Raw genomic sequence first — 13,080 nt, forward strand, 5'->3', positions numbered from 1 at the left:
AACAATTATGACAACAAAAAAATCTAAACATTTTGGAAAATAAAGTTGAGAAGAAAATCTAATATTATGGGAATAAAATCAAAATATTCAGAGAAAAAAAATAAAGTACAACCCTAGCGAAGATACAGCATCTGATTCAGTACATTTGGGGACGCTAGCAGCCAGATGCTACACAGTAGGTCCCATGAATCCTCAACTGAAACCAAACTATCCAAGGTCATAGCAGCCACGGAGTATAGTGTATACCTTACACTAAACACTACGTATAATATACCTTACACTAAACACCACGTATAATGTATACCTTACACTAAACACTACGTATAATATACCTTACACTAAACACCACGTATAATGTATACCTTACACTAAACACTACGTATAGTGTATACCTTACACTAAACACCACGTATAGTGTATACCTTCCACTAAACACCACGTATAGTATACCTTACACTAAACACTACGTATAATATACCTTACACTAAACACCACGTATAATGTATACCTTACACTAAACACTACGTATAGTGTATACCTTACACTAAACACCACGTATAGTATACCTTACACTAAACAATACGTATAATATACCTTACACTAAACACCACGTATAATATACCTTACACTAAACACCACGTATAATGTATACCTTACACTAAACACAACATATAGTATATACCTTACACTAAACACCACGTATAATGTATACCCTACACTAAACACAACATATAGTATATACCTTACACTAAACACCATGTATAGTGTATACCTTACACTAAACACTGTGTATATTATACCTTACAATAAACACCACATATAGTATACCTTACACTAAACACTATGTATAGTGTATACCTTATATTAAACACCACGCATAGTGTATACCTTACACTAAACACCATGAATAGTATACCTTACACTAAACACCACGTATAGTGTATACCTTATACTAAAGACCACGTATAGTATACCTTACACTAAACACCACATATAGTGTATACCTTATACTAAACACCATGTATAGTATACCTTACACTAAACACCATGTATAGTGTATACCTTACACTAAACACCATGTATAGTATACCTTACACTAAACACCATGTACTGTATACCTTACACTAAACACCACGTATAGTGTATACCTTATACTAAACACCACGTATAGTGTATACCTTACACTAAACACCACATATAGTGTATACTTTACACTAAACACCACGTATAGTGTATACCTTACACTAAACACCATGTATAGTATACCTTACGCTAAACACCACATATAGTATACCTTTCACCAAACACCACATATAGTGTATACCTTACACTGAACACCACGTAAAGTGTATACCTTACACCAAACACCACAGAGAGTGTATACCTTACACCAAACACTACGTATAGTGTATACCTTATACTAAACACCACGTATAGTATACCTTACACTAAACACCACATATAGTGTATACCTTACACTAAACACCACGTATAGTAAACCTCACACTAAACACCACGTATAGTGTATACCTTACACTAAACACCACGTATAGCATACCTTACACTAAACACCATGTATAGTGTATACCTTACACTAAACACCACGTATAGTAAACCTTACACTAAACACCACGTATAGTAAACCTTACACTAAACACCACATATAGTGTATACCTTACACGAAACACCACGTATAGTAAACCTTACACTAAACACCACGTATAGTGTATACCTTACACAAAACACCACGTATAGTGTATACCTTACACTAAACACCACGTATAGTATACCTTACACTAAACATCACGTATGGTGTATACCTTATACGAAACACCACGTATAGTGTATAACTTTCACCAAACACCACATATAGTGTATACCTTACACTGAACACCACATAAAATGTATACTTTACACCAAACACCACAGAGAGTGTATACCTTACACCAAACACCACGTATACTGTATTCCTTACACGAAACACCACGTATAGTATACCTTACACTAAACACCACATATAGTGTATACCTTACACTAAACACCACGTATAGTATACCTTACACTAAACACCACATATAGTGTATACCTTACACTAAACACCACGTATAGTATACCTTACACTAAACACCACGTATAGTATACCTTACACTAAACACCATGTATAGTGTATACCTTACACTAAACACCATGTATAGTATACCTTACACTAAACACCATGTACTGTATACCTTACACTAAACACCACGTATAGTGTATACCTTATACTAAACACCACGTATAGTGTATACCTTACACTAAACACCACGTATAGTGTATACTTTACACCAAACACTACGTATAGTGTATACCTTACATGAAACACCACGTATAGTAAACCTTACGCTAAATACCACGTATAGTGTATACCTTACACCAAACACCACGTATAGTGTATACCTTACACTAAACACCACGTATAGTATACCTTACACTAAACATCTCGTATGGTGTATACCTTACACGAAACCCCACGTATAGTGTATAACTTTCACCAAACACCACATATAGTGTATACCTTACACTGAACACCACATAAAGTGTATACCTTACACCAAACACCACAGAGAGTGTATACTTTACACCAAACACCACGTATACTGTATTCCTTACACGAAACACCACGTATAGTATACCTTACACTAAACACCACGTATAGTGTATACATTACACTAAACACCACGTATAGTATACCTTACACTAAACACCACATATAGTGTATACCTTACACTAAACACCACGTACTATAGTATACCTTACACTAAACACCACGTATAGTATACCTTACACTAAACACCATGTATAGTGTATACCTTACACTAAACACCATGTATAGTATACCTTACACTAAACACCATGTACTGTATACCTTACACTAAACACCACGTATAGTGTATACCTTATACTAAACACCACGTATAGTGTATACCCTACACTAAACACCACATATAGTGTATACTTTACACTAAACACCACGTATAGTGTATACCTTACACTAAACACCATGTATAGTATACCTTACGCTAAACACCACATATAGTATACCTTTCACCAAACACCACATATAGTGTATACCTTGCACTGAACACCACGTAAAGTGTATACCTTACACCAAACACCACAGAGAGTGTATACCTTACACCAAACACTACGTATAGTGTATACCTTACACTAAACACCACATATAGTGTATACCTTACACTAAACACCACGTATAGTAAACCTTACACTAAACACCACGTATAGTGTATACCTTACACTGAACACCACAAAAAGTGTATACCTTACACGAAACACCACAGAGAGTGTATACCTTACACCAAACACCACGTATACTGTATTCCTTTCACGAAACAACACGTATAGTATACCTTACACTAAACACCACGTATAGTGTATACCTTACACTAAACACCACGTATAGTAAACCTTACACTAAACACCACATATACTAGTGTATACCTTACACGAAACACCACGTATAGTAAACCTTACACTAAACACCACGTTTAGTGTATACCTTACACTAAACACCACGTATAGTATACCTTACACTAAACATCACGTATAGTGTATACCTTACATGAAACACCACGTAAAGTGTATAACTTTCACCAAACACCACATATAGTGTATACCTTACACTGAACACCACATAAAGTGTATACCTTACACCAAACACCACAGAGAGTGTATACCTTACACTAAACACCACGTATAGTGTATACCTTACACTAAACACCACGTATAGTATACCTTACACTAAACACCACGTATAGTGTATACCTTACACTAAACACCACGTATAGTAAACCTTACACTAAACACCACATATAGTGTATACCTTACACTAAACACCACGTATAGTATACCTTACACTAAACAGCACGTATAGTATACCTTACACTAAACACCACATATAGTGTATACCTTACACTAAACACCACGTATAGTGTATACCTTACACTAAACTGCACGTATAGTGTATACCTTACACTAAACACCATGTATAGTGTATACCTTACACTAAACACCACGTATAGTGTATACCTTACACTAAACACCACGTATAGTATACCTTACACTAAACACCACATATAGTGTATACCTTACACTAAACATAGTGTATACCTTACACTAAACACCACGTATAGTGTATACCTTACACTAAACACCACGTATAGTATACCTTACATGCACTCTCATTGAATGAGTTTTATGTGAGATGTTTCCTCTCCTGGTGGTTCCTGCTTGATGGACAGCACCATCCTCTCTCCATGCACATTCCTTTCAATAAAAGGCGCCCCCACCCTCCCGCCCCCACCCCGTATTGTGATGTAGGTCATCACCAATTCAACTTTTTTTTGTTTTTTAGGCTGCCACCGTCAGCCCATGCCTGTTGCCATGGAGCGGAGGGCCATGAAGCAAGAACATCCTCCATCCGTGTTCCCAAAGTAAATCTCCACTTTCCAGGAGGGGGTGGGGAGGTAACTTGCGGTCATGTGTGCATTGAAAAGGCTCCCTGAATCTTCGTGTTTACATCAAGCGTGGTGACTCCTCCTTGTTCGGCTCAATAAAGTGGGAGGTCCACCTGGTCCAGAGTCCTAAAAACCCAGGAGCTGTCTCCGGTATGCTTGGTGCTGAACACTGACCCCCGCCCCTTCTCTCCTCTCCCTCCTTCGGTCATGTGGTCGGTCTTCTTCGTCTTCCTGTCCTACCTGGACAGAGACCTGGTCCGAGGAGACCTCCTGCAGAGCCTGCGCGTTGACGCGGAAAAGCAGAGTAAGGCATTGTTCTCCATCATCAACGGCACTCTGTGCGCCAAAATGTCCTCCGCGCACGGCGACAAGCTCCTCGACTACCAGGTGTCGGACGGGGCCGAGGTGGTCCACTCGGTGGTGAGCTCCACCGGGGGGAGGCTGGTGGACTGCTCCGTGACCGCGGACAGCGCAGAGGTGGAGCGGTTCGTGTACGAGTGCAGGCTGCGAGCCAAGAGACAGGCGAGCTGGGGAAAGCGTCTCGATGCGCCTTTTACGCACATGAATGAGGCCAAGACGACGTGTGCGCGCTTCCAAGAGCGGTCCAGGCGTCCTAGTGGTAGTGTCGGGGAGGACGGGAGGAGTCCACCTGAGGTACTGAGAAGATCCAAAAGAGGATTTACCTATCCTGGGACCCTATGGTGTGGAGCTGGCAACATGGCTGACCATTACGAGCAGCTCGGTAAAACATCATCTGCACTTCACTTCACACTTCACTAAAGAAAACTGTGTCAAAACTGCCTTTTTTTATTGACTCACAGCATTCAATGTTAACAAAACCAGTCCAACTGTAAACACTTTAACCGATTTAATGCTTAAATATAATTATTGTTATGTGAATTTTACCATTTACTTTGTTCAAAAACATGCATTGTTTTCTATTTATTGAAATGTATTCCTCAACTGAAAAATGTGTTTGCAAGCTATGTAAAGCATTCAAAATTATCTGCAATTTCCAGAATAAAGTCATAAATTTATGCGAATGAAGTTGTAAAGTTACAAGAACAAAGTCATAAATTAACAAGCAAAAAGTCAGACATTTACTTGAAAAATTTTGTAATATAACAAGAATAAAGTCATAAAAAAATGTACATTTATGAGAATAAAGATGTAACTTTATGAAAAATACATTTCCGAGAATAAAGTCAGAAATGTACAAAAAAGTCATACATTTATTTTAAAACGAGAAAAAAATTGGAATTTATGTGAAAAAAGCTGCAATATTACAAAATACATTAAAATATATTACAAAAACAATACCATGAATTTTACAGGAAAAAAATTTGCGTTTATAACGACAAAGTTGTAATATTCTGAAAAGTCGAGATAAATTTTCGAGAAATAAAGTCATATATTTTAAAAAATATTGTACATTTGTGAGTTAGTTAACAACAAAAAGCCGAAAAAATATAATGAGAATACAGTCGTAAATGTACAAGAGAAAAAGTTATATGTTCATAAGAAAAAAGTATTAAATGGACAAGAAAAAAGTTGTCATATTTAGAGAATAAAGTCATAAAACTGTGAGGAAAAAGGTCAAATTGACGAGAAAAAAAGTTGTAATATTAACTTGAGAAACAGTTGTAAAACGTTTGAAGACTTTGCTTGAATCCGTCTGGCCTTTCAGGAGAATATGAGGAGACGGACAGCTGCTGCCGCACACACGACCACTGCCCCCACGTCATCCACGCCCTGTCCTCCAAATATGGATACACCAATTTCAAGTGGCACTCCATCTGTCACTGTGACTGCGATGAGGCGTGAGTACACCAAATAAAAACACACGATGCACCTTGATGATGCCAGAGTAGGTCAAGCATAAAGTGGCAAAATGAATATTTCTTAGGATGCCATAAAGTAAACATAAGAGTGATTAAAATATGACCACAATTCAAATGCAAACAAGTGTATAAGAACTCATGAGTGAATGAATGAGTTATGTGAATGGAAAACAGCTCAGCTTTCCCAGCCGGCATCTCTCACGCTAAATACCCTGGTAGTTGAACGCCCCGGTCTCCTGCAGGTTGAAAGACTGCCTGCGTCAGGTCAACGACACGTCCTCCAGGGTGGTGGGCCAGGCCTTCTTCAACGTCATCGGGGCGCCGTGCTTTGAGCTGGCCTACGAGGAGCAGTGTGCAGAGCGCCACTGGTACGGCTTGTAAGTATTTGCCTCTAAGTGGCTTTCCTCCTGCACATGCTGAACCGCATTGAATCCAACATGCTGCCCCTCCCCCACTTGCGTGGATTGTAGATGTAAGCGCTACGAGAAGCTCCCCATCGCAGTGGTGAAGGAGGCCGTGCCGTACGACTATGGCGGTGTTGCCGTCATCGACGTGCTGACCAGGAGTCCGCCCTTGAGGAAAGACTCCAGGAATCAGGAGAGCTCCACACGTTCCACCAAGGTTGTCGCTGGTGACTTCGTCAAGGTACTGGCCACCGTCTCCACCTCACAAAGCGCCACTGCTGGCAAACAGTCTGAGGAGAGGAAGGAGAAGAAGAAGGAAAGCATGAAGAAGAAGAAAAAGGGAAAAGGTCGGAAAGGAAAGCAGAAAGTCCCTTTGAGTAACTCCATCAAAGGAGAAGACCTGGTGGATGTGCAAAGACTGGCTGAGGTTCCAAACCAACCTTCCAATGAGGTGATGAAGGACCAACCAATGATGGAAACCACCACGGTCCAGCTGAGACCAGCAGAAGAAAAAAGCCCCCCCTCAGTGAAAAGCAGGCCATCAAGGAAGGGCAGGAGGAAGGAGAAGCTCCCTCAACCTGCGTCAAGTGCCACCTCCATAACCGCCATCACAAAACCCAAACAAAGCCCACCTGTCTGCCGCCACAAGGCCAAAAGAACCAGACCACACGAGCGAGGAGACATTAAGTCCCATCAATCATCCTCAGCATCTCATCCCCAAATATTGGTCACTCTCATGAGCACAACACCAGCGCTGGCCCCCACCCGGAGGCTGGACGTTCCCACAGTCTGTGTCCCCAAAAGACAACCATCAAAAGGAAGAGGACGGAGAAATAAAAGGATGAAAACGCGTTCTTCTCTTTTGCGTAACGCTTCTGAAAAAGTGGTAAATCTCACAACGATGACAGGAAACGGTGCGTCTGCACCGGAAGGAGAAGCCCGACCAACACGTTGGTCTCCTACATCAACTACCAAACCAAGGCGGAAAGCTACCTCTGCCGCAGTCCACCACGGACTCTCACCGATGACCTCCACACCCACGCCAGCTGTAGTCAGAACCTCCAGCATGCGCGCACCCACCTCGTCCACCCACCACATTAGCCCCATGCAGCGCTCCATTCAGAGAGTTGGAGAGCAATTTGCCTGGAAGAGGAGAAGGAAAGCAGCGCTGACCGCCAGACCACGCCCAGACACCCCCGGGCATCGGCCAGTGATGACTTTCATTCCTCCAGCTTGAAATCTGCGTAATGTCAGCATATTATTTTATGCATGCCTTCAATAAATGAACTCATACAGCCTCGGGGTTCCGCTGGCTTTTCTTTCATCAGCTCTCGGGTGTTTGGACGATTCCAGTGGTACTTTACAGGCAGATGTCACACTCGGAATTGGGTAGCAGGTCTAACATGTTAGGACTGGCCCAGGGTGGACCCCGCCTCTCCCACCAAGACAGCTGGGATAGGCTCCAGCATGCCCATGAAAATGGAAGGGAATAGGTAAGTGATAGGCCACATCTATTGTTCCATTGGGTAACAGATTAAGACAGATTTTGTCATAAATTCATATGAAAATGCTTTTTACAAATATTCTTCTGACTTTGCATAATATTGAAAAAGCCTGATCAAATGTCACTTAAAATATTAATTAAAAAGAGCATACAAATAAGTAGTACATGACTTAATACAAATGCCAAAATTGAAAGCTATCTTTGTTGAGAATTTTGAAAAAGAAAGTATGTGGAAAAAATATATAATAATAATGATATAAAGTTGAAAAATATCACTTGGGTTTAAAAAATCCACATGAATAAAAAAAAGGGTGAAGTAAAAAAAAGTGGATTTCTAATATAAACAAATTGCATCTGATCAACTCAAAATATTTTTCCAGTCAAAAATGTTAAAATATGTAATTAGTATTTAGTAAATAGTAATTAGGGATAAAGATGAATCACATCCAATATTCATTCATTCATTCATTCATTCATTTTCTGCCACTTTTCCTCACGAGGGTCGCGGTGGTGCTGGAGCCTATCCCAGCTGTCTTCGGGCAAGAGGCGGGGTACACCCTGGACTGGTCGCCAGCCAATCACAGGGCACATATAGACAAACAACCATTCACACTCACATTCATACCTATGGACAATTTGGAGTCGCCAATTAACCTAGCATGTTTTTGGAATGTGGGAGGAAACCGGAGTACCCGGAGAAAACCCACGCATGCATGGGGAGAACATGCAAACTCCACACAGAGATGGCCGAGGGTGGAATTGAACCCTGGTCTCCTAGCTGTGAGGTCTGCACGCTAACCACTCGACCTCCGTGCCGCCCACATCAATATATCAATTTTATTTTACTTTGAGCAGAAACCAAGAGGGCTGGGCTAACAGCTGCTAGTAAACAGGGTCAATATTTTGGATATATGATTCATATATCTGCATGTGAAATCATCACTTAAAGAATCAAATCAAATCCCCAAAAGTATCCACCAAATGACAAGCCTGAGCTCTAACCTCATTTATTTCAGTATTTGCACACATGGAGTGCAAAGGGAAAAAAAGTTTAACGAACTGGGCTCTCTTTTGTTCCAGCTGGACTCTGACCTTGGACCCTGGCGTGATTCAAGGCAAGGTCACATTCTCCAAGCAGATTAGCTTATTACGTTCTCCTCTCACTCGGTGAGGGTCGCAACATCCTGCCAGGACGGCCAAATCCTGCTGGTCAGCTGACTCTCACATGCTTGCAACTTATCTGCAAAGTCTGCCGCCATCCCCAAAATGGAGGCTTCTGTCAATTCTCCCGTTCAGGCAGCTGAGCATCACCTGTGCAAAAACACACAAGTAGTGTTTCATAACACAGCTCAATAATAGAATATTAGTATGAGAATTGGAAAGACAATGATACAAAAATATGTTTCTAATTGTAGCCTATGAACTACGGTGAGGTCTCAGGGATGCACCGTCTCAAAAATGTTAACATGGAGGACTACAAACATGGCAGTGTTCCAAAATGGCCGGATGCCCACTACACTGGTTGCCAGTCAGTCCTTTTTGAAGTCACCAAGTGAGAGATTCCCATGTGGAAGACCACCAGAGGCCCTACACAATGCACATTATTGTCCTGCCAGCCTCTGCAGCAGGACAATAGCAGCCTATTAGCGCGGGACGCCACTAACCTATTCTACACGCCACACGGGAGATCCCTTATTGATTGGGCCAGGAGGCCTGAAATTGGCTTTGCTGGCACTGATGGATGGAGGAGGTGAGGTTCTAGTTGGTTGCTAGGCAGTTTTGTCTTTCCAAGCTGTCAACTGTAACAAAGGCACATTTCCTCATCTTAAATAACGTAAATGCCAATTAGTCATTTACATTTTTTTTTTTGCTTAAATTTCAGGTGTATACAATCATATTTCACTGAATCCAACGTAATTCACTCAAATCCAATTCACCATTAATAAACTGACAATGTTTAAATTTTGAGCATAGAAAACCGGTTTATGACTTTCAATTAGCATTGTTAGAGCCCTGTAAACATAAAATAACACCCCTACAGTCACCTTGACACTACTGCTATTCTTTGTTTAGACCACATTGCGCAACAATTATGGTAATGGTAAATGGTAATGGCTTTATTTCATTTGAACATGCATCAGATTACAATTGAATGCATCCCATAATCAGTTCACAGTTCCACATGTCCAAAAGGAGTAGGAAGAAGCAAAGCTTATTAAATCCTACCCCTCCACCTGGTACTTTTACAATCAGTAACTGTTACATTTGTTCACTTCCTGCTTTCCATAATACAGTTTAATCGTGATATATATAGCACATCATGACTGGTTCAAGACTCTTCATCCTTGCATTTAGCAAACATCAACTGCTTGTTGATGCGCAGGCAACGGGATCACTGCAGGGAGACGGCCACCACTTTAAGCATTGGCATGATACCGACCTAAGTAGTTAGCCACCAATATATTTATTCTTAAATTCAGAAAGAGTTTCAAATGGTGTGGGGGAGAAGGACAAAGTCTGAAGCCAAAAAGTTACCACTTCCACACGGAATGGGAGGAGAACTTTTAATGGCTCTTCAATGTAAGATTACTGACACTTAATGAGCAGAACAGGACATGTGACTTGTCTTTCAATATTGTTTGAAAGGGCGTTAAAGGGGACAGATGTAAGGCATCCCCACCGAGCTGTCAGCCAATGATCAGTTTCATTTGTCATTGATTTCCTTTTGTTTCATCTGTTCTTTCAAACCTGGTAATGTACGCTGGCCGGTAGTGAACATTTTTTTCAATCTTGAGCCAGTTAGTTTCTTTAATTACAAGCAGAAATAGTGACATCTAGCGGGTTTTGACGAGGATTGCAGCGGCGCTTTCCCACCAAATGTAGTTTAGTAGTCATCCAATTGGCTATGTTCAGCATTGCATATTTACAGGAACTTAAAAAGTACCGCTGGCCGGGTCACATTTTCTGTGGTTGGAAATATAAATATATATGAACAAATATAAATGAAGTAAGGCAACGTTTCTTCAATAAACAGCTCAGATATTAAGCACAATTGGCATTTTTTAAACATTTGCATACATACATTTCATGCAAAAATATGCAAAATACGGACCATTTCATACATTTTCATCGCCAAATCGATGTCCTCTGCTCTTCCAGACGCTTTGCCTCAAAGTGTCACCCAACTGAACCTATGAGAATGAGATTTTTAAAGCAAACATTCATTATTGAAGCAAACTACAGTAAATACACATTGTCTCTGTGTTACAGTTGTGGAACTGCTGGAAAAGTAGGAAAGTTTCACTTCTGAAAGTAAAAAAGGAAACATGGCTGACTAGCTTATGAAGTGTATAGCTGAGCGTTACTAAGAGACACTGATACGTTTTCATTGTATGAAATCACCAGTTATAAGACTGGTTCATATTTTTTATAAGCAATTGTTCACATCGAGGCCTCTTCTCAAAACACACCTTCAAACAAATGACTGCGATTTCTAGTTGAGTAAATGAACACACCTACTGTGTTTTTGTGCAATGACAATAAAGGGAGTCTATGTCTAACTATTACTTAACAAAATACAGTAAAGGTACTTTGGTACTCAGGGATTTATGCATGAAAAAGGGCACAACACTAAAGCATACCATATAGTATGAGGACATCCCTTTATTGTTGGGTCATTAAACAATGGGAGTGGTGCCACTGTTGGTCAATACCAACAATCAATAATAACACTAAATACCATGTGACAGCCTTTCCTGTTCAGTATCAGCAGAAGGAAGTCGTTTATCTCGTTATTCATGGAGTCCTTAATAAAACTGATAAGCGGTAGAAAATGAATGAATGAATGAAACCTCACAGAGTTCAGGTGGAGGTAAAAATAAACACAGACATTGAAGGCAGCAATGGATGTTGACACTCCTTGCGCTTTTTATTGAGCTTTGCATCATTGAACACCTTTTGGTGACATGGTTAGTGATGCCCAAGTGCTCTTTTTTTACATTCTTGACAATAGCTAGTTAAATAGTCAGTAAGCTAGTAGTACTTTCATAGTACATAGTAAAGCATGATCAGATAGTATATGTAACATTAGTTGAATGAGAGTGGCTACAACAACTGCTCCACGGGTCTCATTTGAACAGCTCCAATCTGGAGTGGGGGGGGGGGGGCTATGTTACTGTTGTTGCACGAGCATGCATGTGGGGGGGGGCACTGAGGATGTAGGTGACAGCATCAGCAACATCTTTGGCGTCCAGCGGCTGGACAAGCAAAGACGATAACAACAACAGCTGTGGTACCTTGTATTTGCTCAACGCTTCAGCGGCTTTTTGAGTGCCGAAGAGGGAATTGAGTCTCCACAAGGCCACTGGGAAGAGTGAGGAGGAAGTGCTAAAGACGGTGCAGCACGAGGTCATGAGGACAATGGCAGCGTTTGTGATGCAGCTTGTCATTTAGGAATGACATTTTTTCCCCATTTTTTGTGCGGCTTTGTTGATGCTAAATATTTGGTGTTTGGACCGAGTTTTATTGTATGACTGTAACCTGTTTTACATGTCAGGGGGTGCGCCCTGCCGAGGGACGGATGTGGGGTCCCACCTCATAGCCTCCGTCAGCGCCATCACTGCAAACTTGGTGCAGGTCGGGGCTGTTAACCATACGATGACCGGCCATGCTGCAACACAAACAAGACATAACAGAATAGAATGAACAAAAACCTGATTGTTGATAGTATGGATTATTATGCAAACAGAATTAGACAAGAAAACAAAAAAGGACAAACAAGCAGCCCATCCATCCATTTTCTATGCTTAGTCTCACGA

The 13,080-nt window shown here is 40.8% G+C and overlaps 1 protein-coding gene across 1 annotated transcript; it reads left to right on the forward strand.

The window, feature by feature from the left end:
• Positions 1-4,658: 4,658 nt before the first annotated feature.
• On the forward strand, positions 4,659-8,050 carry proca1 (protein interacting with cyclin A1). The gene is made up of 4 exons (XM_058081055.2): positions 4,659-5,256; positions 6,202-6,334; positions 6,598-6,732; positions 6,826-8,050. The coding sequence occupies exons 1-4, from the start codon at positions 4,722-4,724 to the stop codon at positions 7,994-7,996; spliced, it is 1,974 nt and encodes a 657-aa protein (XP_057937038.2). The 5' UTR covers positions 4,659-4,721; the 3' UTR covers positions 7,997-8,050.
• The last annotated feature ends 5,030 nt before the right edge of the window (positions 8,051-13,080 follow it).

Source organism: Doryrhamphus excisus, linkage group LG8 (genome assembly GCF_037039965.1).
Source record: "Doryrhamphus excisus strain RoL-2023G ecotype Guam linkage group LG8, RoL_Dexc_Guam_v1.1, whole genome shotgun sequence".
Lineage (NCBI taxonomy): Eukaryota > Metazoa > Chordata > Actinopteri > Syngnathiformes > Syngnathidae > Doryrhamphus > Doryrhamphus excisus.